This window comes from Papio anubis, chromosome 11 (genome assembly GCF_008728515.1).
Source record: "Papio anubis isolate 15944 chromosome 11, Panubis1.0, whole genome shotgun sequence".
Lineage (NCBI taxonomy): Eukaryota > Metazoa > Chordata > Mammalia > Primates > Cercopithecidae > Papio > Papio anubis.
Genome location: NC_044986.1, coordinates 63,360,659 through 63,387,325, shown reverse-complemented (window position 1 = coordinate 63,387,325; position 26,667 = coordinate 63,360,659). Strand labels below are relative to the sequence as shown.

Sequence of the window (26,667 nt, the reverse complement as noted above, 5' to 3'; positions counted from 1 at the left end):
ATATTCTAGCTTATATTTTACATTTTATAAGGGGCCTTCAAAAAGTTCATGAAGAATGTGTATTAAAAAAAAACTATGCATGAATTTCAACATTTTTTTCCACCAAAATAAACTCATACGAACTTGTTTTAACATGTCTGAATGGGATTTAGTTTGAGGCACTAAGAAAGATAAAACACCAGTTTGAAGAACCTCTATCAGCAATGTGAATTCTGATAAAAATGAAGCAAGAACAAACATTAAATATATGGTGAAGATCGGGCGAAAGAATGGTGAAATCAGTGATGCTTTATAAAAGGTTTATAAGGACAATGCCTCAAAGAAATCAGCAGTTTACAAGTGGATAACTCATTTTAGTAAGGGATGAGATGATGTCAAAGATGAAGCTCAAGGTGGCAGACCATCCACATCAATTTGTGAGGAAAAAATTAATCTTGTTCATGTCTTAATTGAAAAGGACTATTAACAGCACAAACAATAGCCAACAACATAGACATCTCAATCGCTTCAGCTTATGCAGTTATGACTAAAATATTAAAGTTGAGCCAACTTTCTACTTGATGAGTGTCAAAAATGCTGCTCCCAGAGAAGCTGCAGATAAGAGCAGAGCTTTCAGCAGAAATTTTTTAAGCAATTGATATCAAGATCCTGAAGCATTTCTCCAACGAAATGTAAAAGGAGGTAGAACATGGCTTTACCAGTACGATCCCTAAGGCACAGCACAGTCAAACAATAGCTGCCAAGAGGTGGAAGTAATCCAAGTCAAAGCAAAATTGGACCAGTCAAGAGTAAAGGTCATGGCAATAGTGTTTGGGATTCTCAAGACATTTTGTCTGTTAATTTGCTGGGAGGCCAAAGAATGATAACTACCATAAGAGTGTTTTAAGAGAGTTGGCCAAAGCATTAGCAGAAAAATGCCCATGAAAGCTTCACCAGAGAGTCCCTCTCCACCACAATAATACTTGTGCTTATTCCTCTCGTTAAACAAGGGCAATTTTGCAAGAGTTTGCATGGGAAATTATTAGGCATCCATGTTACAGTCCCGATTTGGCTCCTTCTGACTCCTTTTTGTTTCCTAATCTTAAAAAAATTGTAAAGGGCATCTATTTTTCTTCAGTTAATAATGTAAAAAAGACTGCAATGACATAGATAAATTCCCAGAAGCTTCAATTCTTTAGAGATGGACTAAATAGCTGGTATCATCACTTGCATAAATTTCTTGAACTTGATGGAGCTTACGTTGAAAAATAAAATTTATATTTTTTATTTTTATATTTTAACTCCATTTTTTACGTGAACTTTTTGGAGTCCCCTCACATTTTATAGTAAGAGAACATTACATAGTACCATTTTTTAAAAAAAATTGTTTTAAAATTATTTCTTTTTCTATAATAATTTTCTCTTCCTAGCTTGACTCTACAGTTGTGACTTTTAAAATTGTATCCTGGCTACTTTCAATCCCCAAATATTTATCAGAATGTAATGTAACACAAGGATCAGTATAAGATTTTGTATATAAACACATACATATACTTATTTACATACATACACACCTCTATCTATATAAAATACATATACACATCTATAATCTTATACATAAGATTGTACACTAGGAAGATCTTATATCTTCAGTGTGTTTGTGTGTAGATTCACACTCAGACTTTCACACTCTGAAGATCATTATGTGATTGCATTTCATGTTAAGGGTTCTTCTGAGAGCTTTTATTCTACACTATCTTTTTCTTCAATTTTCACATTATGCCTAATCTTGGAAAGACTCCTCTCGTGGAGTATTTTAATAAAAGACCCATAGAGCAGCATATACCCTCCATCTTTTCTTACAAGGCTTTAGATTATCTTGACTCCTATTACCTAAAGATATGTCTAATGGAAACCTTGAAAATACCATGTCAAGTTCTAATAGCTGGAAATAGCTGGAAGTTATAATAGATCAACAGGAAGAAGCAGTTTTATGTTTTAAATTAAATAATTAAAATTCAGAATTTACTTTGATATGTTAATGTTAAAGTTAACTAAAGTTTATGATTTAAAGTGAGACATAATGAAAATAATATTAAATCTGGTATTGAAAGACCTGGATACTTATCTGAACGTCACTATTTATTTGCTCTATGACCTTGGGTAAGACAGCCTTTCAGTCTCACTCATCATCAGCTGAAATGTGTGGTTATTAATACCTTGCTGCCCACTTCCTCATGGTGCTATCAGGATGAGATACATGAAAATATTGTGTAAACAGGGGGGGCGGAGCAAGATGGCCGAATAGGAACAGCTCCAGTCTCCAACTCCCAGCCTTGGCTGACACAGAAGACTGAGTGATTTCTGCATTTTCCAACTGAGGTACTGGGTTCATCTCACTAGGAGTGCTGGACAATGCGGTGCTGGTCAGCGCTGCTGCAGCCCCACCAGCGGAGGCAAAGCAGAGGCCCGAGGGGCATGCGCCTCACCTGGGAAGTGCAAGGGGAAGAGTCCCTTTTCCTAGCCAGGGGAACTGGGAACACACAACACCTGGAAAATCGGGTAACTCCACCCCAATGCTGCGGCTTTTAAGCAGAGCAGGCGCACCAGGAGATTATATCACACCTGGCCAGGAGGGTCCCATGGGCCTTCCTCGTGCTAGCACAGCAGTCTGTGTTGATCTCCCTGCAAGGCAGCAGCCGAGGCTGGGGAGAGAGCGCCCATGCATTGCTGTGAGGCTTAAGTAGGTAAACAAAGCTGCTGGGAAGCTCGAGAACTGAGTGGAGCTCACAGCAGCTCAAGGAAACCTGCCAGTCTCTGTAGACTCCACCTCTGGGGACAGGGCACAGCTAAGCAACAACAACCAAAAAAAAAGCAGCAAGAAACCTCTGCAGGCGCCAAAGCGACTCTGTCTGACAGCTTTGAAGGCAGTGGATCTCCCAACACGGAGGTTGAGATCTGAGAACAGACAGACTGCCTGCTCAAGTGGGTCCCTGACCCCTGAGTAGCCTAACTGGGAGACATCCCCCACTAGGGGGCAGTCTGACACCCCCCACTCACAGGCGGAGTACACCCCTGAGGAGGAAGCCTCAAAGCAAGGGAATCAGACAGGTACACTTGCTGTTCAGCAATGAGTACCTCTTCTGTAGCCTCTGCTGCTGACACCCAGGCAAACAGGGTCACCAAGGTGGACCTCAAGCAATCTCAAGCAGACCTACAGCTGAGGGTCCTGACTGTTAGAGGAAAACTATCAAACAGAAGGACACCTACACAAAACCCCATCAGTCACGTCACCATCATCATCAAAGACCAGAGGCAGATAAAACCACAAGATGGGGAAAAAGCAGGGCCGAGAAAAGCTGGAAATTAAAAGAAATAGGCGTCACGGCGAGGCACGCTCTGTAAAAGCCCAGTCGCGGATCAAAAAGCAGCGGAGAATAACTTTGTGAGATGAGAGAAAGAAGGCTTCAGTCCATCAAACTTCTCAGGGCTAAAAAGTGCTGCAAGCGCCGAAACTAAAATCTTGAAAAAAAAGTGGAAGAATTGATGGCTAGAGTAATTAATGCAGAAAGGTCATAAAGCGAAATGAAAGAGGATGAAAGAAACCGCGGCAGAAATCGTGACAAATGCACAAACTTCAGTAACGACCGATCAACTGGAAGAAAAGAGAGTATCGCGATTGAGGATCAAATGAGCGAAATGAAGTGAGGAAAGAAGAAACAAAAGAAAGAAGAAAAAAGAAATGAACAGGCCTGCAAAGTGTGGGATGTAAAAGGAACTAAATCATCGGTTAGGGTGCACAAAGTGAGGGGAGAAAATGGAACCGTTAAAACCTCTTCGGTTATCATCCAGGAGAACTTCCCCAACCTAGTAGGGGCAGGGTAGCATTCAAATTCAGGAAATACAGAGGAAGCGCCACAAGATACTCCTCACGGAAAGAGCAACCCCAAGACACATAATTTATAGATTCACCAAAGTTGAAGTGAAGGAAAAAATCGTGGGGGCAGCCAGAGAAAGATTGGGGTTACCCACAAAGGGAAGCCATCGGGGGCTCACAGCAGATCTCTCGGCAGAAACTCTACAAGCCAGAGGTGGGGCCAATATTCAGCATTCTTAAAGAAAAGAAATTTTTAAACTGAACACTTATCCAATGACAAAGTTTCATAGAAGTGAAGGAGAAATAAAATCCTTTTACAGATAACAAATGCTTAGAATTTTGTCACCACTAGGCCTGCCCACAAGGGGCCCTGAAGGAAGCACTAAACATGGAAAGGAATAGCTTAGGGTGCCAGCCATTGCAAAAACATGCCAAAATGTAAAGACCATCAAGGCTAGGAAGAAACTGCATCAACTAGCGAGCACAATAGCAGTTAATATCATAATGGCAGGATCAAAGTTCACACATAACAATAATAACCTTAATGTAAATGGACTAAATGATTGAATTAAAAGACTTCAGACTGGCAAACTGGATAAAAGAATTAAGACCCATCAGTCTGCTGTATTCAGAGACCCATCTCACATGCAGAGACACACACATAGGCTCAAAATAAAAGGTTGGAGGAAGATTTACCAAGCAAATGGAGGCATAAAAGACAGGGAGTTTAATGCAATTACTCAAATAAAACAGACTTTTAAAACCGTCAAAGATCAAAAGAGACTTGAGGCCATTACATAATGGTAAAGGATCAATTCAACGGGAAGAGCTAACTATCCTAAATATATATGCACCCAATACAGGAGCACCCAGATTCATAAAGCAAGTCCTTAGAGACTTCAAAGAGACTTAGACTCCCATACAATAATAATGGGAGCTTCAAGCACTCCACTAATAAGCATTAGACAGCAGATCAACGAGACAGAAAGTTAACAAAGGATATCCAGGAATTGAACTCATCTCTGCAAGCAGACCTAATGAACATCTATAGAACTCTCACCCCAAATCAACAGAATATACATTCTTCTCAGCACCACATAAATTGCTATTCCAAAATTGACCACACAATTGGAAGTAAAGCACTCCTCAATGAAATGTACAAGCACAGAAATTGTAACAAACTGTCCTCTCCAGACCACAGTGCAATCAAACTAGAACTCCAGGACTGAAACTCAATCAAAACGGCTCAACTACATGGAAACTGAACAGCCTGCTCCTGAATGACTGCTGGGTACATAGCAAGTGAAGGCAGAAATAAAGATGTTCTTTGAAACCAATGAGAACAAGATACAACATACAGAATCTCTGGGACACATTTAAAGCAGTATGTAGAGGAGAGTTATAGCACTAAATGCCCTACAAGAGAAAGCAGGGAAAGATCTAAAATGGACACTCTAACATCTGATTAAAAAGAACTAAGAAGCAAAAGAGCAAAACACATTCAAAAAGCTAGCAGAGGCAAGATATAAAAAAAGCTAAGATCAGAGCAGAACTAAGAATATAGAGACACAAAAAAACCCTCAAAAATCAATGAATCCAGGAGTTGGTTTTTAGGAAAGATCAACAAAATTGACAGGCCAGCTAGTAAGACTAATAAAAGAAAAGAGAGAGAGAAGAATCAAATAAGATGCAATAAAATGAAGTAAAAGGGATATCACCACAACCCACAGAAATACAAACTACCATCAGAGGAATACTGTAAACACCTCTAATACCGATAAAACTAGAAAACCTAGAGAAGAAATGGATAATTTCCTGAACACTTACACTCTTCCAAGACTAAACCAGGAAGAAGTTGAATCCCTGAATAGACCAATAGCAGGCTCTGAAATTGAGGCCAATAGTGGCAGCTACCAACCAAAAAAGTCCAGGACCAGAAGGATTCACAGCCGAATTCTACCAAGAGGTACAAGGGAGGAGCTGGTACCATTCCCTTCTGAAACTATTCAATCAATAGGACGAGAGGATACTCCTAACTCGGCATAGAATATCATCCTAGTGATACCAAAGCCTGGCAGAGACACAACAAATAAAAAGAATTTTAGACCAATATCCTATTGAACATTGATGCAAAATCCTCAATAAGAGAAATACTGTAAGCGGAAGGTTCAGCAGCACATCAAAAGCTTATCCACCATGATCAAGTGGGCTTCATCCCTGGGATGCAAGGCTACAGTTCAACATTAAGCAAATCAATAAACATAATCCAGCATATAAACAGAACCAGACAAAGAATCACATGATTATCTCAATGGGTGAAAACTTTTGACAAAATTCAAGCAGCCCTTCCTGCTAAAGCAGCTCAATAAATTACATTATTGATGGAGCGTGCCTCAAAATAATACAAGAGCTATTTACTTGACAAACCTACAGCCAACATCATACTGAATGGGCAAAACTGGAAAATTCCTTTAGAAAGGCTGGCACAAGACAGGGATGCCCTCTCTCACCCTCCTATTCAACATAGTGTTGGAAGTTCTGGCTAGGCAATCAGGCAAGAAAGAAATCAAGGGGATTCAGTTAGGAAAGAAGAGAATCAAATTGTCCCTCTTTGCAGATGACATGATTGTATATTTAGAAAATTCCATTGTCTCATTTAAAATCTCCTTAAGCTGATAGCAACTTCAGCAAGTACTCAGGATACAAATTAATGTGCAAAAATCCCACAGCATTCTTATACCAGTAACAGACAAACAGAGCCAAATCATGAATAGACTTCCATTCACAATTGCTTCAAAAGAATAAAAAATACCTAGGAATCAACTGAAGCCAAAGGGATGTGGACCTCTTCAAGGAGAACTACAAGCCACTGCTCAGTGAAATAAAGAGGACACAACAAATGGAAGAACATACCATGCTCATGGATAGGAAGAATCAATATCGTGAAAGAAAATGGCCATACTGCCCAGGTTATTTATATAGATTCAATGCCATCCCATCAAGCTACCAATGAGTTTTCTTTACAGAATTGGAAAAACTGCTTTAAAGTTCCTATGGAACCAAAAAGAGCCTGCATCTCCAAGACAATCTAAGTCAAAGAACAAAGCTGGAGGCATCAGCTACCTGACTTCAAACTATACTACAAGGCTACAGTAACCAAAACAGCATGGTACTGGTACCAAAGAGCGAGATATAGATCAATGGAACAGAACAGAGTCCTCAGAAATAATACACACATCTACAGCCATCTGATCTTTGACAAACCTGACAGAAACAAGAAATGGGGAAAGGATTCCCTATTTAATAAATAGTGCTGGGAAAATTGGCTAGCCATAAGTATTAGAAAGCTGAAACTGGATCCTTCCTTACTCCTTATCACGAAAATTAATTGAAGATGGATTAGAGACTTAAATGTTACCTAATACCATAAAACCCTAGAGAAAAACCTAGAGTGAGTACCATTCAGGACATAGGCATGGGCAAGACTTCATGTCCTAAAACACCAAAAACAGCGGCAGCAAAGCCAAAATTGACAAATGGGATCTCATTAAACTAAAAGAGCTTCCACTTTAGCAAAAACTACCATCAAGTGAACCGGGCAACCTACAGAATGGGAGACAGAACAATCTACTCATCTGACAAAGGGCTAATATCCAGAACCTACAAGAACTCAACAAATTTACAAGAAAAAACAAACAACCCCATCAAAAGTGGGCAAAGGATAGCGAACAGACATTTCTCAAAGAAGGCATTCATACAGCCAACAGACACATGAAAAAAGTGCTCACATCATCACTGGTCATCAGAGAAATGTAAATCAAAACCACAATGAATACATCTCACACACCAGTTAGAATAAAGCGATCATTCAAAGTCCAGGAAACAACAGGTGCTGGAGAGAGGATGTGGAGAAATAGGAACACTTTTACACTGTTGGTGGGATTGTAAACTAGTTCAACCATTATGGAAAACAGTATGGCGATTCCTCAAGGATCTAGAACTAGATGTATATATGACCCAAGCATCCCATTACTGGGTATATACCCAAAGGATTATAAATCATGCTGCTCTAAAGACACATGCACCGCGATATGTTTATTGAAGCACTATTCACAATAGCAAAGACTTGGAATCAACCCAAATGTCCATCAGTGACAGATTGGATTAAGAAAATGTGGCACATATACACCATGGAATACTATGCAGCCATAAAAGGATGAGTTTGTGTCCTTTGTAGGGACATGGATGCAGCTGGAAACCATCATTCTTAGCAAACTATCACAAGAACAGAAAGCCAAACACCGCATGTTCTCACTCATAGGTGGGGCAGACAATGAGATCACTTGGACTCGGGAAGGGAACATGTCACACTATAGGGCCTATCATGGGGAGGGAAGTGGGAGGATTGCATTGGGAGTTATACCTGATGTAAATGACGAGTTGATGGGTGCTGACGAGTTGATGGGTGCAGCACAGCACAATATACATATGTAACAAACCTGCACATTATGCACATGTACCCTAGAACTTAAAGTATAATAATAATAAAAAATAAAAAATAAATAAATAATTTCACATTGAAAAAAAAAATATTGTGTAAACAGTGCAGCCTGTAAAAGTTACTATTGTAAATAACAGTTATATGCTCCAGTCAGTGTATTAAGCATTTATATCATTCTTTCAACAGTTTTACAACACAGGCAACATTAATGTTCTGCTCTTATAGGTCAAGAGGTTGAGGCTCAGCAAGTGTAAGATATCTGCATGAGGGGAAAAGGTAAGATGTGAATCCAGGTCTGTCTGAGGCTAGAGCAAATGCTCACAATTGCATCACTTTCATTAGTTATCAGAATAATAATCACTACATAGCATTATGTGTGAACCAGTCGAGGCAGTAAAAACACAGTTCTCTTCATTATCACATCTGAATTTTAAATGCAAAAACAAAATAACATCTGTTTTTCATAAAAGTGAAATGCCATGGAGTTCTAACCATACAAATGTTTTCTTCTCTTAGAATTTAATTGTCCTGAATCCACTCACAGTGACTGAGGAGGAAATAAGACCATCACTAGAGAAACGACTCGAAGCCATTATCAGTGGGGCTGCTCTCCTGGCAGATTCTTCATGCACGAGGGACTTCCACCGGGAGCGGATTATTGCAGAATGCAACGCCATTCGCCAGGCTCTTCAGGATCTGCTTTCAGAGTACATGAACAATGTAGGTGACTTGTTTGCCCTCCCATCCCTAGCCCCTCTTTCCTTGTACTTTGAATATATGCTGAGATACTTTCCGTGTACAAAACAGGATAAATTACAAATGAGTATGTGATTTTACATGGGTTGATTTTCTAAGTGAGTTCTGCTTGGTTATTTTTGGGGAACAACAACCCTGGGAATTTCTAGGGATGAAGTCAGAACCAGAGGAGTATTTACAAATGACCGTTTTGTTTGTGGAAGTATCTCAGTATTAGTTGAAGAAGGAAATCAGGATTGGAGAAAGGAAACCAAAGTTGCACATAAATTTAAGAGATATAAAGAAGATAAAGAGAGGGGCAGATTGCTCAGGATTAAATTGGTGAATAATGAAAGGCCATTAGAAGTTAGTAGTCAATAAAAGTGATATTACAGGGATCATGAGCTATGTTTGAAGGTGTGTAAAGAGCCCATGCCAGTTGTTATTTTTGTTGTTGTTGTTTTATGGAGATAGACTGTGTCTTGCTCTGTTGCCCAGGCTCAAGTGCAGTTGGGCGATCACAGCTAATGGCAACATCGAACTCCTGGGCTCACAGGATCCTTTTACCTCAGCCTCCCAAGTAGCTGGGACTACAGGTGTGTTACCATGCTCCTCTAATTTTTGTAGTTTTTGTAGAGATGGGGTTTTGCCATAATGCCCAGACTGATCTCGAACTCCTGGGCTCAAGTGACCCTCCCACCTTGGCCTCCCAAAGTGCTGGGATTACAGGCACCCACACAGTTTTGGCAGCTGCTAATCTTTTTCAGATGTGACAGTGTCTAGTTTTTTTTTTTTTTTTTTTTTTTTTTAAGTTTTAGCTATCACTCAGAAATATTGGAAATGTCTAAATTTAGGGCAAAAATATTTGTTTCAAAATCCATTTTGTTTCATTGTATACATACATATATATGTGAAATATATGTCTCTTCTCTATGGAATGTCTATAACTATTGTTGCCCTCAAATCTTGGTAACATTTATAAAGTGAAGAGAAAAATCTTGAATATGTTGTCAATTATATGTTGATTATGAAGATTCCTTAAATAATAGAGCTAAACAAAATGAAAGTTATAATAGGAATATTTTGTTCATCTGCATTATCATAAATGGAAGAATTCAAGACTCATATAGGTATGTTTTGAGAATGATTAGTTACAAAGCGTGTGACTTTTTGGGTATGAATTTAAGATATTTGAGATTGTTCAATATAAGTACTTTGTGTGAATAACTGAAACGCACTAAAATTATTTGGTGCATTTTGAGGATCCTTCAACACATTTGATGTATCTTCATACTCTTAATATTTGATGACTTTGCTCCCTGACCAGAAATCTCTCACCTGTCAATAAATCAAAATTGTAAGGTAGATTTCTTTAATAAGAAAATTTTAGTAATGTCATGTCCTGCTGCCAGAATGCCTGAAGCTAGAATATCCCCAATTTTAGCATATCATATATTCTTAAATATTTTTCAAGGTAATTCATCAGTCATAAAAAACTCAGAAGATAATATTGTATTGGAATGCCTTCTCCCATGATCTGTAAACTATTACAATTATTATTCTCATCTTCACAGATAAAATACTGTAAAGTTATAGATACATTTATTTTCTCTAGAAATTACAAAGTTACAAGTTCAGTTTATCTAAAATGGATAAATAGAAAGTTATTTTATTCTTTATAGATACAAACTCAGATATACACACATGTGCACACTTACCACATACATAAGGTTGGCCACATAATTTGTGGGGCCTAGTGCAAAATGAAAATGTCAGGCTTCTTCAAAAAGCAGGGAAATGGAACTGTAGCTTTCTTACACAGTCTCTAGTGACCTATGAAAGGTTATTTTTGCTATTTAATATTAGATTTCTAGAGTATAGAGGTACTTATAAAGTGATTGCAGACCCTCACAGACGTCTGTGGCTCCACCAAATGACCCTGACCTACCCCAGGGTGTGCCAAGGCCCCCACAAGGGATAAAGGGCGGCAGTAATCACTGGGTGGGAGAACTGTCTGAGGAACTATCCCAGGAAGTCACTTGGAGGTAGGACTGCATATGAGCCAAGACATGTGCTTCATTGCCGCATTGGACTACACAGATTCAAAGGTAAAATTGTTAAAAATTTCAAGAGTGTGGTAGCATAGCATGAAAACCCAAGCCTGGGACCCTGTCTAAAATTGGGATCCTGTGTGCAATAGCAGGCCCCTGAAACTGGCCCTGTATATAATAAACACATATCACATCAAAATAGTGGTGATTTTATGGTTTTCTTAAACTAAGCAAATTGAACTGAGCTAATGAATATTGGAATTAAGTAGCAGGAACCAACCTGGAAAACTGTGGAGTGTATTACGAGATCTCATCCCCAGGTTTACTGCCACCAGGTTTCTATCACAAATACTGCTTCTTTATAGCTGTTGCATCAGTTTTACTGAAAGGGAATGCATTTTTCTGGAACTAGCCAAACTCAAACCTTGCTCAGCGTTTGCTCAAAAACTTGAGATGGCTCTAGCACTTAAGTCCTCATCTTTCTACTTTAAGGAATACTGTGTCTCCTTTGGTGGACCCAGTTGTTTTTCAGATCAGTCAGTAGCCTTTGTAATTGAGCTGTGCTGATGGAGTAAATGCTTGATGATAAGCACAAAAACTGAAAGTGATTAATTCATCAAAACCTGTGACTCTTTTAGCTGAAGGAGACTTCAGAGATTGGCTTAAATTTTGCAAGTCTATTGCGTCCAGCCAGAGCAGTTCAGCAGTGAGAAATGAATGCAGCTTATGTTTGTCGCAGGCTCAGTCCACACAACCATGACTCCTCTGATTCTAAATAAATTCACTTCCTTAAACAGATCAGCAAGTCTTGATCATTTTCTAAAATAGAATTTCAACATTCAATAAGGTCAACGTCTTGTCACATTAGGAAGAAATTAGTAATAAATGAGACCAGATGGGTCTATAACAGACAAGACAGACAACCACTTAACACTATTGATTATGTATGTTGTGTCTGGAATTGGTGGGTTCTTGGTCTCACTGGCTTCAAGAATGAAGCCGCGGACCCTCGCGGTGGGTGTTACAGTTCTTAAAGATGTTGTGTCCGGAATTTGTTCCTTCAGACATTTAGATGTGTCTGGAGCTACTTCCTTCTGGTGGGTTCGTGGTCTTGCTGTCAGGAGTGAAGCTGCAGACCTTCACGGTGAGTGTTACAGCTCTTAAAGGCAGCATGTCTGGAGTTGTTTGTTCTTCCCAGTGGGTTCGTGGTCTCATTGGCTTCAGGAGTGAAGCTGCGGACCTTCGCGGTGAATGTTACAGCTGCCTGTTACAGCTCATAAAGGCAGCGTGGAGTCAAGGAGTGAGCAGCCGCAAGATTTATTGCAAAGACTGATAGGACAAAGCTTCCACAGCGTGAAAGGGCACCCCAGCAGGTTACTGCTGGCTGGCTTGGGCAGCCTGCTTTTATTCCCTTATCTGGCCCCACCCACATCCTGCTGATTTGTCCATTTTACAGAGAGTTGATTGGTCTATTTTACAGAGAGCTGATTGGTCCGTTTTGACAGAGTGCTGATTGGTGTGTTTACATTCCTTGAGCTAGACACAGAGTGCTAGACCGAAAAGTTCTCCAAGTCCCCACTAGGTTAGCTAGATACAGAGTGCTGATTGGTGCACATACAATCCTGCAGCTAGATACAAAAGTTCTCCAAGTCCCCATCCAGCTCAGGAGCCCAGTGGCTTCACCTAGTGGATCCTGCACCAGGGCTGCAGGCGGAGCTGCCCGCCAGTCCTGAACCCTGCCAGGCAGGGAGGCAGCTAAGGCCCCCCAAGAATTTGAGTGCAGTGCCAGCCCGCCTAGCCTGTGCCCGCCCTCACACCCACGCCCGCGGGGACTCCCACTGGCCTGCGAGCACCCTGCTTGCAGCGGCGGTTCCCGCTGGTGCCTCTTCCTCCACACTTCCCTGCAAGCAGAGGGAGGCAGGTCCGGCCTCAGCCAGCCCAGAGAGGGGCTCCCATGGTGCCATGGTGGACTGAAGGGCTCCTCAAGCGCTGCCAGGTGGTCGTGGAGGCTGAGGAGGTGCTGAGAGTGAGGGCTGCTAGCACATTGTCACCTCTCATATGTTTGCCCTGATATATACTGTCCTGTTAAATTTATGAGTGGATACATATGTGTGTATGTTTGGTTAGTTTTCTATTGCTGCTGTAACAAATTACCACACACTTAGTGTCTTAAACCACACAAATTTAAATCTTTCAGCTCTATAATCAAAAGTCTGACCTGGGCCTCACTGGAGTAAAAATCAAAGTGTTGGAGGAATGCATTGTTTTCTGGAGTCTCTAGGGAAGAGTCCATTGTTTTTGCCTTTTCCAGTTTCTAGAGGTCACCCTCATTCCTTGCCTCATGGTTCTCTGCCTCCATCTTGTAAGGCAGCAAGGTCACGTTTCTCTGACCCTGTTTCCAACCTCATCTCTCTTTCTCTGACCACACCTTGGAAAAATTCTCTTCTTTTTAGGACTCATGTGATTAGTGGGACCCACCCAGATTATCCAGGATAATCGTCCCATCTGAAGACCCTTAACCTTAATTACATCTGCAAAATTCCTCTTGCCATGTCAGGTAACATATTCACAGATTCTGGGAATTTGAATGTGGACATCTCTGGGAGACTCACAACATTATATCAATGCTAGTCTTCACTCGTGTTTTCTGTGAAGTCATTATCAGTCCTTTTGTTTCAAATCCATTATGGACAGCATCCCTCACACACTTTAAGCTCTATGCAGGCAGATCACATGTCTGTTTTGTTTAGTTTTATCCCAAGCCCCAGGCACAGTGCGTGGCATTTAGAAAAAGCTGAATTGTATTTTTGAATTAAAGAATGAATGAAATGATTGCATATTGTATGTGCCATGTAATGGAGAAACAACCTCTCTGACATTAATTGAAATGAGTTTCAAGCATCTACTAAATTTATACAATAGACTGCCTGTTATAAAAGGTCTTATTTTGCAAAGCATTAAGTCTCTTCTGAAAATCAATGTAAATATCCAGAAATAATTTTTTTATTTTAATCTCTGCATTTGGATCCACATCCAGCCATATTCTAGAACAGGATTTTTATTCATTAAAAATACACTCCAGAAAACATTTAGGATCAGAGAAAATATACCTTTTGACTTTTAAAACTTAGGGATATATATTTCTAAGATACTTCTGCTGATTTTGTTATATCTCTATGATTGGTTAGCCCTAGTTCACATTCTCTGATGTATAACATGATTAAGGATTTGTTTTTCATAAATGGGCAGAGCAACGAGGCCTTGTGAAAAAGGAATGATCTTCAGGAAATCAACGATTTTTACATGGTGATCTTTCTGAAATTGGTGAAAATAGAATGGTAGGCAGTCAGCCATCATGTTTGAGTTCTAAGATAACACCAAGCATGGATATTTTTCTGGGAGTGGGTTGAAATCATATTGTTATAGGTGGGTTGGATATGTTACACAGGTGATGTATAATTATTAGTAAAGTTAATATTCAGGTGATATGACTCTAGGGCATTATTAGAATTGAGTGAGAGATAATGTTGCTAGAGTAAACAAGTCAGGCATGAGCTCCACGCAGGAACGAATTTGCATTTCTGGACCCTCATCCACCCACTTTTTTCTTCTCTTGATGTTTTCTGTGGAAGCATGTTGTTGGTTCTCATTACATATTTGTTGAGTGAATAAAGAATCAAATGGACTAGCTTTGTTATTCAGAAACCTATTTTATTGTGTGTCTTGAGTTTAATGCATTCCATGTCTTGGGAAATTCTGAAAATTCATATAAAGACTACATGCAAAGATATGTTATGGGATTTTTCCTTTTGTATAGGACCTCCATCCCACTCCTGAAAATGCATTTTGGAAACAATTCCAGCCTTAATTAATTAATTTATTTTTATTTCTTATGATGATAAGGTAAAACAGTTGGGAGAAACTATATGCAATGACTTTTTGAATACAAGAGACAGGTTAGAATTAAAATTCTAAAAATGTAAAGGCAGCTTTCAGCCTAAGTTTTTTCTTCCCTCCCTCTCTCCCTCCCTCCCTCCCTCCCTCCCTCCTTCCCTACCTTCATACCTTCTCTTTTTTGGTTGGCATGGACTGCATATGAGAATTGTCATTATCAGCTCAAGTGTAGTGTACTAGATGCTTTACATTTTTATATTCTTAACAGTTTTCATTATTCTGTATTGGTAGCTGATTTTTGAGTGGTTGATTTGGTTGGAGACAATGTTTTTGAGTTTACAGATATCTAGATAACTTAAGAGAAATAAATAGTATCCTATATAGGTCTGTGCAAGAGTAGATATGCCCCAAACAGAGATATCAACCAAGGTTAGATTGATTAGAGCATGAAATCAAAGTCCAAGAAGATACAAAGGAATCATCAAAATGAAAGAGGCTGGATTCAGATATTGAAACTGGAATATAGGAGCTGATAATTCAAAAAACTGGGAGTTGAGAGAAATAATAAATAGTGGGGATCTGGTTAAGCTGGTAAAAATGTTTTTTTTTTTCTTTGTTTTCTTTTATGTGCCTAAATTAAGGACTAGATATTGGACAAGTATTTAAATATGTGAATTGTTTTGGAGATAAAACAAATGTATTGTTTCAGCTGTTATTTTTCTGAATTGCTCTGGTTCTAGTCTTATTCCTTTACTAAATGTTCCTTAATTCTCTGGATGACTGTTAAGTAATGATTCCAAATCCTTCCTGACAAGTTAAGTTTGGTGTCGTGTAAATCTGGCATAGAATGCCCACTTGGGGTTTAAGAGGAGCTTGTGCAGTGCTCACTGGGGAAAAGGAAGCATCTGGGTTCCCCTGTTGAGAAAATAGACTATTCTCATAGATCTCCTTTTTGTGCTCTAATGTACTAATCTCTCTTGGTAATCAAAATTAATAGTGAGACTCCTACAGAAATGCAAGCTATATGATTGCAGAACTAGTAAGAAAAGCTGAAATAATAAAAAGTAGACAGCCATTTTTTTTTTTTTTTTAATGAAAGTGAAACCAATCAGATAGAGCCAGAGTACAGGAAGAGAATGAAATAATTTTTGTAAAATAAAAATAACTATAAAGTAATGGAGAATATTCGAAAGTGTCAAGACTTAAGACTTGCAGAGAGCAATCAGTACACAGGTGAAATGCAGAGAGCAATACAGAGGTGAAAGTTCCTAAAGGTTACATCCTCTTGGCCAGAGAGCCTAAAGGCTGAGAGCCCTTTGTCTTTTGCCTTCCGGCAGAGGCAGCCATGATTTCTAACATCTGTGGGGCAGGTCAGTCATTCACTTTGTGGATCATTCCAACTGATCCTATCCCACGAAGTAGGTTCCTTTATTCCCTAGTGTTTAGGCATTCCTCATATATTAGAAGTTCCTGCTATGGTTTTTTAACATTAAACTTTACTCAAAGTTGTTACATAAAAATAAAACTAGGTCAAATGGTAGAAATGACAGAAATATAGTAAGAATCAAGAATCCTTGCATGAAGTATTAGTTCTAACTTGGACAAAATATAAAGGTTCTGAGCCTTGCATAGTTCCTAGGTAGCTGATAGTAGAATGAAGGGTGATTGTTGTTTTAGATCAGGTACACTAGAACAGACTCAAAAGTAAATCTGAGTACAAAAAAGTTTTGTTGGGACATTCTTTCAGAAAATAAACGTGTAAGGAAGTGAGAAAGGCAGATTGCAGAGAAGCCAACTTACAATGGAAGTCTTAGCTGTCCTATGGGGAGTGTTGGAGCTGGGATGGCCTTTCAGAATTGTCTCATATTGAAACACGGGAATGGACCCTTAGAATTCCCACAACTGTCGATCATTGATGGCACATCATCCTAGGAGCTGTGCAACTTTGGATGAGGCAGATCCTGCAACTGAGGACTGTTTCCAGTGAGGAAAAGAGATGTGAGCCATCACAGCTGGTATTTCTAGCTGAAAAGGGAATGCCTTATAAAGGGAATCTGGGTGAAGCACCACATTATTCACTGTAACAGTTAATAGCAAAAATCAAAAGGTTGTTTTTATAGCTCTTGAACAATGAAATATTATCCTGTGTTAGCAACTGTAGTCAGCATATTTGGCTTCACAGAGAATTTAATTTGCTATTGATAATGTTTAGAAAATTATTAGCAGAAACATGTAATTTGTTATCCAAACCAGGATGCCTTTTTTTTTTTTTTTTTTCGAGAAGGGGTCTGGATCTGTCACCCTGGCTGGAGTGCAGTGACGTAATCTTGGCTCACTGCAACCTCCGCCTCATGGGTTCGAGTGGTTCTCCTGCCTCAGCCTTTTGAGTAGCTGTGACTGTAGGTGTGCACCACCACAGCTGGCTAATTTTTATATTTTTTAGTAGAGACAGGGTTTCACCACTTTGGCCAAGCTGTCTTGAACTCCCGACCTCAGATGATCTGCCTGCCTTGGCCTCCCAAAGTGCTGGGGTTACAGGTGTGAGCCACCACGCCTGACCAAAACTGGGTTGCTTCTGAGAGACAAAGATTCATAAAATGGTCAACAGACCTTAATTGATCTACAAAAGGCATATCAAGCAAACTGAGAGGTATGGCCACCTAGAAACTATGTGACTATATGACTGTAGTGTGTGTGTGTGTGTGTGTGTGTGTGTGTAATATATATATACACACATATATTTATTTATTATACATATGTGTATATATATAATACATACAAGAATACATATGATGGATTTTGAGAGAGACTTAACACATTTTACTGACAGATTCTGTATGGGCTATAACAGATAGCTAAACTGTAAAATTCAAATTAAAATGCTCTTGGTGTTACTGCAGTTTCTAGTTACATAATTCTTATATAAACACAGTGCTAAGAAGTGGTTCAAAGTAGGAACAATTGCAATCCTAGTTCTCAAGGAGAATCAGACAAACAAGTACGTGAAATGGAACATGATAAAAACTGTAATATGGGTGAATGCTAAATACTATAAGAGCGCCAAGTAGTAAGTGGTTAACTCCCCTGGGATGGATCAGGCTTCAGAGGAGAGAAAGCTCTTAAGCTGGCTTTTGAAGGAGAAGTAGGTACTCATCAGACAATTGAAGGAGCTGGGAATTCCAGAAAGGGGTAAGAGCCTGTGCAAAGGCACATAGCAGGAATCACATAGGTTGTTTGCTGTGGGAAATATATGAAGTTCAGTTTGGAGGAAATGTAGAGGGAAGAAAGAAAGGAAGGATATGAGACTAAGTATTGGCTATTAGTTTGCAAATGTGTTTCTTTTAAATATTTGATAAACTCCCAATTTCTTTCCTTCTAAAACAAGATGAATTTTTATTTTTGCCTATTTTCCTTCAATGTTAATCAGTTATGAGTTCCTCATATCATCTTGGCTGTCTTATGTTCATAAATCAATTTCGATTGAAATATATTAATTTTTTTTTTTTTTGGCAGGGTCTTGCTCTCTTACCCAGGCTGCTAGAGGGCAGTGATGTGATCATAGCTCGCTGCAGCTTTGACCTTCCAGGCTCAAGCCATCCTCCCACTACAGCCTCCTGCGTAGCTGGGACTACAGGTGTGCACTACCAGGCCTGGTCAATTTTTTTTTTTTTTTTGAGACAGAGTTTCACTCTTGTTGCCCAGGCTGGAATGCAATGGCATGATGTCGGCTCACCGCAACCTCTGCCTCCCAGGTTCAAGCAATTCTCCTGCCTCAGCTTCCTGAGTAGCTGGGATTACAGGCATGCACCTCCATGCCCAGCTAATTTTGTATTTTTAGTAGAGATGGGGTTTCTCCATGTTGGTCAGGGTGGTCTCGAACTCCCAACCTCAGGTGATCCGCCTGTCTCGGCCTCCCAAAAATGCTGGGATGGCAGGCGTGAGCCACTGCACCTGGCCTAGAAATACCAAAATATTTACTTTGAATATGCTTATATGTGTCACATAAGATTTAGCATGAAGCAATTAAAATGCCTGAAAACCATTTAATGGTACAAAAACCATGACCTTTTGTGGTACTATATACTGGAAAATATGATTTAGTTTATTTTATTAGCCAGCACTGTGTTATGGAAATATTATGCAAACTACAATAATATGTGAGCCAAATAGATAATTTTAAATTTCTAGTAGTTACATACAGTAAAAGGAACAGGTGAAATTATAGTTAAGTCAGTGTATGAAAAATATCATTTCAACATGCAATCAATATAAACATCATAATGAGATATCTTACTTCTGTTTTAGTTATAAGTCTTTGAAATTTGATGTGTATTTTACATTTATAGTATATCTGAACTAACCATATTTCGTGTTCAATAGCGACACGTGGCCAGTGGCTGTCATGGTAGACAGCATAGCACTATGCAGAAGTGCCTTCTCCATCATAGTGTTTGTGTTTTTTTAAAAACCTTTTTTAAGATTCAGGGGTACATGTGAAGGTTTATTACATAGGTAAACTTGTGTCATGGGAGTTTGTTGTACAGATTATTTCATCACCCAAGTATTAAGCCTAGTACCCAGTAGTTATCTTTTCTCCTCCTCTCCCTTTTCCCACCCTCCACCTTCAAGAAGAGCCCAGTGTTTACTGTTTTCTTTGTGTTTATAAGTTCTTGTCATTTAGCTTCCTCTTATAAGTGAGAATAAGTGGTATTTGGTTTTCCGTTTCTGTGTTAGTTTACTAAGAATAATAGCCTCCAGCTCCATCCATGTTTCCACAAAAGACACCTCGTTATTTTTTATAGCTGCATAGAATTCCATGGTGAGTATGTGCCTCGTTTTCTTCATCAAATCTGTCATTGATGAGCATTTAGGTTGATTCCATGTTTTTGCTATTGTGAAAAGTGCTGCAATGAGCATTCGTGTACATGTGTCTTTATGATAGAATGATTTATATTCCTTTGGGTATGTACCCAGAAGTGGGATTCCTGGGTCAAATGGCAGTTCTGCTTTTAGCTCTTTGGGGGAATTACCATACTGCTTTCTATAATGGCTGAATTAACTTACACTCCTACCAACAGTATATAAGTGCTTCCTTTTCTCTGCAACCTTGCCAACATCTGTTATTTTTTGACTTTTTAGTTACAGCCATTTTGACTGGTGTGGGATGGTATCTCATTGTGGTTTTGATTTGCGTTTCTTTAATGATCAGTGATATTGAGCTTTTTTTTTGTATGTTGGTTGGCCACATGTATGTCTTCTTTTGAAAAGTGTGTTCATGTCCTTTGCCCACTTTTTAATGGGGTTTTCTTTTGTCAATTTGTTTAAGTCTCTTATAGATGCTTACAAGTTTCTTATATCAGACCTTTGTCAGATGCATAGTTTGCAAATATTTTCTCCCATCTGTAGGTTGTCTGTTTACTCTGTTGATAGTTTCCTTTGCTGTGTGGAAGCTCTTAAGTTTAATCAAATTTTACTTTTGTTGCGATTGCTTTTAGTGTCTTTGTCCTGACATCTTTGCCCATTCCTATGTCCAGGATGGTATTTTCTAGGTTTTCTTTCAGTGTTTTTATAGTTTTGGATTTTACATTTAAGTCTTCAATTCATCTTGACTTGATTTTTGTATATGGTGTAAGGAAGGGGTCCAGAGTCAATCATCTGCATATGGCTAGCCAATTATTCCAGCATCATTTATTGAATAGAGAGTCTTTTCTCAATTGTTATTTTTTGTCAGCTTTGTCAAAAGATCAGATGGTCATAGATGTGTGGCCTTATTTCTGGGCCTCTCTTCTGTTCCATTGGTCTATGTGTCTTTTTTTGTACCAGTACCATGCTGTTTTGGTAACTGTGTTCTGTAGTGTAGTTTGTAGTTGGGTAACGTGATGCCTCCACCTTTGTTCTTTCTGCTTAGGATTGCCTTGGCTATTCAGGCTCATTTTGGTTCCAAATGAATTTTAAAGTTGTTTTCTCTAGTTCTGTAAAGAATGTCATTGGTAGTTTGATAGGAATAGCATTGAATCTGTAAATTGCTTTGGGCAGTATGGCCATTTTAATGATGTTGATTCTTCCTATCTATGAGCATGTGATATTTTTCCATTTGTTTGCGTCTTCACTGATTTCTTTGAGCAGCATTTTATAATTCTTGTTATGGAGATCTTTCACCTTTCTGGTAAGCTGTGTTTGTAAGTATTTTAGTCTTTTTGTGGCAATTGTGAATCAGATTGCCTTTCTGATTTTTCTCTCAGTTTGGCTGTTACTGGTGTGTAGGAATGCTAGTGATTTTTGTAAGTTAATTTTGTTTACTAAAATTTTGCTAAAGTTGTTTATCAGCTGAAGGGACTTTTGGGCTAAGACTATGGGTATGGGGGGGAGTGGATGGCCAGACAGGAACGGCTCAGTCTCCAACTCCCAGTGGCGACACAGAAGACTGAGTGATTTCTGCATTTTCAACTGAGGAATTACTGGGTTCATCTCACTGGGAGTGCCGGGACAATGCAGTTAGCACAGTCAGCTGCACACAGCCCACCAGCGAGAGCTGAAGCAGGGCGAGGCATTGCCTCACCTGGGAAGTGCAAGGGAAAGGAATCCTTTTCCTAGCCAGGGGGAACTGAGACCACACAACACCTGAAAATCGGGTGCTCCACACCCCAATACTGCGCTTTAAGCAAACAGAGCTGCACCAGGAGATTATATCCACACACACCTGGCCGGGAGGGTCCCACACACCCACAGAGCCTCCCTCATTGCCTAGCACAGCAGTCTGTGATCTCCCCTGCAAGGGACAGCAGCCCGAGGCTGGGGGAGGGGCGCCTGCCATTGCTGAGGCTTAAGTAGAAATGGGTAAGCAAACCAGCTGGAAACTCCGAACTGGGTGGGGCTCACGGCAGCTCAAAGGAAACCTGCCTGTCTGTAGACTCCCACACCTCTGGGGACAGGGCACAGCTAAACAACAACAACCAAAAAAGCAGCAAGGGAAACCTCTGCAGGCCTTGGCTTGACTCTGTCTGACAGCTTTGAAGGCAGTGGATCTCCCAGCACGGAGGTTGAGATCTGAGAACGGACAGACTGCCTGCTCAAGAGTGGGTCCCTGACCCCTGAGTAGCTGGCAGGAGACATCCCCACTAGGGGCAGTCTGACACCCCTCACAGAGGGGCAGGAGTACACCCCTGAAGGAAGCCTCAAAGCAAGAATCAGACAGGTACACTCGCTGTTCAGCAATATTCTATCTTCTAGCCTCTGCTGCTGACACCCAGAGCAAACAGGGTCTGGGTGGACCTCAAGCAATCTCCAACAGACCTACAGCTGAGGGTCCTGACTGTTAGAAGGAAAACTATCAAACAGAAAAGGACACCTACACCCAAGAAAAACCCCATCAGTACGTCACCATCATCATCAAAGACCAGAGCAGATAAAACCACAAAGATGGGGAAAAGCAGGGCCAGAAAAGCTGGAAATTCAAAAATAAGAAGCGCATCTCCCCGGCAAAAGGGAGGCACAGCTCATCGCCAGCAACGGATCAAAGCAGCGGAGAATGACTTTGACAAGATGAGAGAAGAAGGCTTCAGTCCATCAAACTTCTCAGAGCCAAAGGAGAGTGCCACTGAAAGCGCAAAGAGCTAAAAATCTTGAAAAAAGTGATGGAAAAGGAGTCTGATGAAGCTGGAAATAATTAATGCAGAGAAGGTCATAAAGCGAAATGATAGAGATGGCTCGCATGGCTTACAAAATACGGCTGACAAATGCACAAGCTTCAGTAACGACCCGATCAACTGGAAGAAAGAGTATCAGCGATTGAGGATCAAATGAAAAAGAGCGAAATGAAGTGAGAAGAGAAACCAAAAGAAAAAGAAAAGAAAAAGAAATGAACAAAGCCTGCAAAGAGTATGGGATTATGTAAAAGACCGAAATCTACGTCTGATTGGGGTGCCACAGAAATTAGAGGGACAAAATGGAACCAAGTTGGAAAAACACTCTTCAGGATATCATCCGGGAGAACGCTACAACCCTGAAGTAGGGCAGGCCAACGTCAAATTAGAATGCAGAGAGCATACAAGATACTCCTCGAGAAAGGAAACTAACTCCAAGACACATAGTGCCAGATTCACCAAAGTTAGTGAAGGAAAAAATCGTAAGGGCAGCCAGAGAAAGGTGGGGTTACCCACGAAATATCAGACTCTGGCAGATCTCGGCAAGAAACTCCTACAAGCCAGAAGAGAGTGGGGGCCAATTCCAACATTCTTAAAAGAAGAATTTTCAACCCAGAATTTCATATCAGCCAAACTAAGTTTCATAAGTGAAGGAGAAATAAAATCCTTCTGGATAAGCAAATGCTTAGAGATTTTGTCACCCACTATGAGGCCTGCCTTAGAGATTTTCGGCATCTTAGAGATTTTGTCACCACTAGGTCTGCCTTAGAGATCTCTCGGCAGAAACTCTACAAGCCAGAAGAGAGTGGGGGCCAATATTCAACATTCTTAAAGAAAAGAATTTTAAACTCAGAATTTCATATCCAGCCAAACTAAGAGTTTCATAAGCGAAGGAGAAATAAAATCCTTTACAGGTAAGCAAATGCCTTAGAGATTTTGTCACCACTGTCCAGCCTTTTCAAAATTTTATATGGTTCCAGCTGCAGCCAAAGTTTGACCTGATGTGTGAAATCTCAGCTGAGCCCAGTCAAACTTCAGAACCCATAAGAGAGAATAAAAAGTTGTTGCTTTTTTTTCTTTTCTTTTTTTCTGAGATGGAGACTCGCTCTGTCACCCAGGCTGGAGTGCAATGGCACGATCTTGGCTCACTGCAGCCTCTGCCTCCTGGGTTCAAGCAATTCTCCTTCCTCAGCCTCCTAAGTAGCTGGGACTACAGGCGTGCACCACCACGCCTGGCTAATTTTTGTATTTTTAGTAGAGACAGGGTTTCCCCATGTTGGCCAGGCTGGTCTCGAACTCCTGACCACAGATGATCCACCTGCCTCGGCCTCCCAGAGTGCTGGGATTACAGGCGTGAGCCACTACGCCTGGCCAGAAGGTGTTGCTTTTTAAACACTAGGTTTTGCAATGACTTCTCACACAATAATAGATAATCATAATATTATACAATTTTTTAGGCAAAGACTTTATTTTGAGAAGAACATAAAGGATCTGAATTACCCTAACAAAAAGTGTAGGGAATAGCCTAGAAGGTACAGAGGTTGAGTTAGACTGTCTCCTTAGTCATAGTGATCAAGACTTGTTAGCTACAGCTTTATTAGAAAGAATCCAAAACTGGTATTAGTAGATAGAAGATGTAGAGAAAATTATTAATGGATTCTATTACAAAGAATAGATTTAGATAATCCGTGTAAATCTTTTGTACTCTTTACGTCTTGGGTTAAAAATTAAACCAGTGTAGATATCCCTTATAGCAGAGATCTGAAGTGGGTGAACCTTTTCTAATTATAAAGGTCAAGATTCTAGTGTCCTGTGTGTGAAAAAAAAAAAAAATCCAAGAAACCTAGGCAAGTTACACTCTTGCAGAATTCCATTTTAATGAGTTTAGTTGTGTCTGAATGCATGTATGCTATAGTGATATTGGTAATTGCATTTAAGAATGACTTTGAAACTTTTTCAGGTGACCCACAATTGATATTTCTAAAATGTGCATTGTGATCACCTGCCCTCTTTAGCAGTATTAAATTAGAATCATTGAATACATAGTGATTATATACTTTATGCTGTGGAATAGTCACAGGCAAATGTTTATTTAGCCTCTTGCAGTTTCTAAGTCTCCCTTCCTCCTTGACAATTTTAAGTATAGTACTAGGGGCTCAGAAGAAAAGGAATATGCAAAGAAAATACAAAGTTGGCAAGACTGTTAGTATGGCAGTTGGCTTACAACTGGGAAGAGAAAAATAATTTTTGTTTGGTGCATAGCAGAGATATGATAACCACTATTTGTGATAATTATGTTGTCTTTTGTAGAAACAAGCTCTTTCTAATTTGACAACTCCTTTAGAAGTATTGGCTGTTCATTTTATTTAGTTTATGACTTTTATATTAAACCTAGACACTTATAAAAATAAAACTGACTGAATCTATTTGATAACTGCTTTTAATTTTAATTCAGCTGTTTATGCTATATGGGAAAGCTTATCCATCTTCTCTCATTTCTGTCCTAGGAATACCTCTCAAAGACTAGAAACTAAATTTTTAAAAAGCTTTTAATTTTGAAATAATTATAGATTCAAAGGAAGTAGCAAAGACAGCACAGAGAGGTTCTTCGTACCCTTTGCCCAGTTTCCCATATGGGTTGCATCATTTGTAACTATATAGCGATATATCAAAACAAGGACATTGACATATCGACATAAATTATGTATATAGTTTTATCACATATATGGATTTGTGTAATCACCAAGACAAAAACGGTACAGAAATATTCCATCACTACAGATATTTCCCTTGTGCTACCACTTTCCAATCGCACCTGCCCCTCCTTACCCCCCGGCCCCCCCCCGCCCCTACCCCATGCCTAACCCCCGGCAAATGAAAATCTATTCTTCATTTCTATAATTTTGTTATTATGCAGTGTTTTATACATGGAATTACACAGTGTCAGACCTTTTTAGATTGGCTTTTTTTTTTTTTAAGTCAGCATAATGCCTTAGAGATCCATCCAAGTTATATATATTGATAGTTTATTCTTTTTCATTGCTGATTAGTATTCCATAGTAGGATATACAATTGTTTATCCATTTGACTATGTAGGACATTCTGTTGTTTCCAGTTTGGGGCTATTACAAATAATGCTTTTATGAACAATTGGGTACAGATTTTTGTGTGGGCCTATATTTTAATTTCTCTAAGAGAAACACCCACAAGTGTGATTGCTAGGTTATGGTATGTGATGCACAGTTTTTAAGAAACTGCCAAACTATTTTCCAGAGAAATTTTGCATTCCCACCAGCAATGTATCTAGTTATTCAACACTCTGACCAACATTTGATATTTTCATCATTTTTTTTATTTTAGATGTTCTAATCAGTGTGTAGTCATATTTTGATCTTCAATTCTAATGGCCAGTGATGTCAAACATCTTTCCACGTGTTTATTTGCTGTCTGTACATACTCTTCAGTGAAATGACTCATGTTTTTTGCCTATTTTCTTATAGAATTTTTTTGTATAGTATTTTACTGTTAATTATTAAGAGTTGTTTATATGTTCTATATATGAGACGTTTTCAGATATGAGTTTTGTGAATATTTTCTTGCAGTTTGTAGCTAATGAAGTAAGCTTTATCTATGTTTTTCTTTTATGTGTCATGCTTTTTGTGCCTAAGAATGGTTCACCAAGTTCTAGGTCCAAAATTTTTTTTGTGCTTTTTTCTAAAAGTTTTATATTTTACATTTGATTTTGTATTTATGATCCATTCTGAGTTAACTTTTTATGAAGTGTGAGACTTTTCTCAAAGTTCCTACTTTTTGCCTGTTGATATCCAGTTGCTCTAGCACTATTTGTTCCTCCATTGGATTACTTCTGCATATTTGAGAAAAATCAATTTGTTGTACTTGTATATGGCTATTTCTAGTTTCATGATTCTATTTTATTGAGCTGTTTGTTTATTCCTTGGCCAATATCACAAAGCATTGACTACTGTA

The 26,667-nt window shown here is 39.3% G+C and overlaps 1 protein-coding gene across 9 annotated transcripts in view; it reads left to right on the top strand.

Moving 5' to 3' along the window:
- CTNNA3 (catenin alpha 3) overlaps positions 1-26,667 on the top strand; it is a 1,832,183-nt gene that overhangs the window by 531,787 nt on the left and 1,273,729 nt on the right. For all 9 annotated transcript variants that reach the window (XM_009214841.4, XM_009214844.4, XM_009214842.4 and 6 more), the window contains one exon: positions 8,874-9,077. In XM_009214841.4, the coding sequence (XP_009213105.3) occupies positions 8,874-9,077 (204 nt within the window). The remainder of the gene's footprint in view (positions 1-8,873; positions 9,078-26,667) is intronic.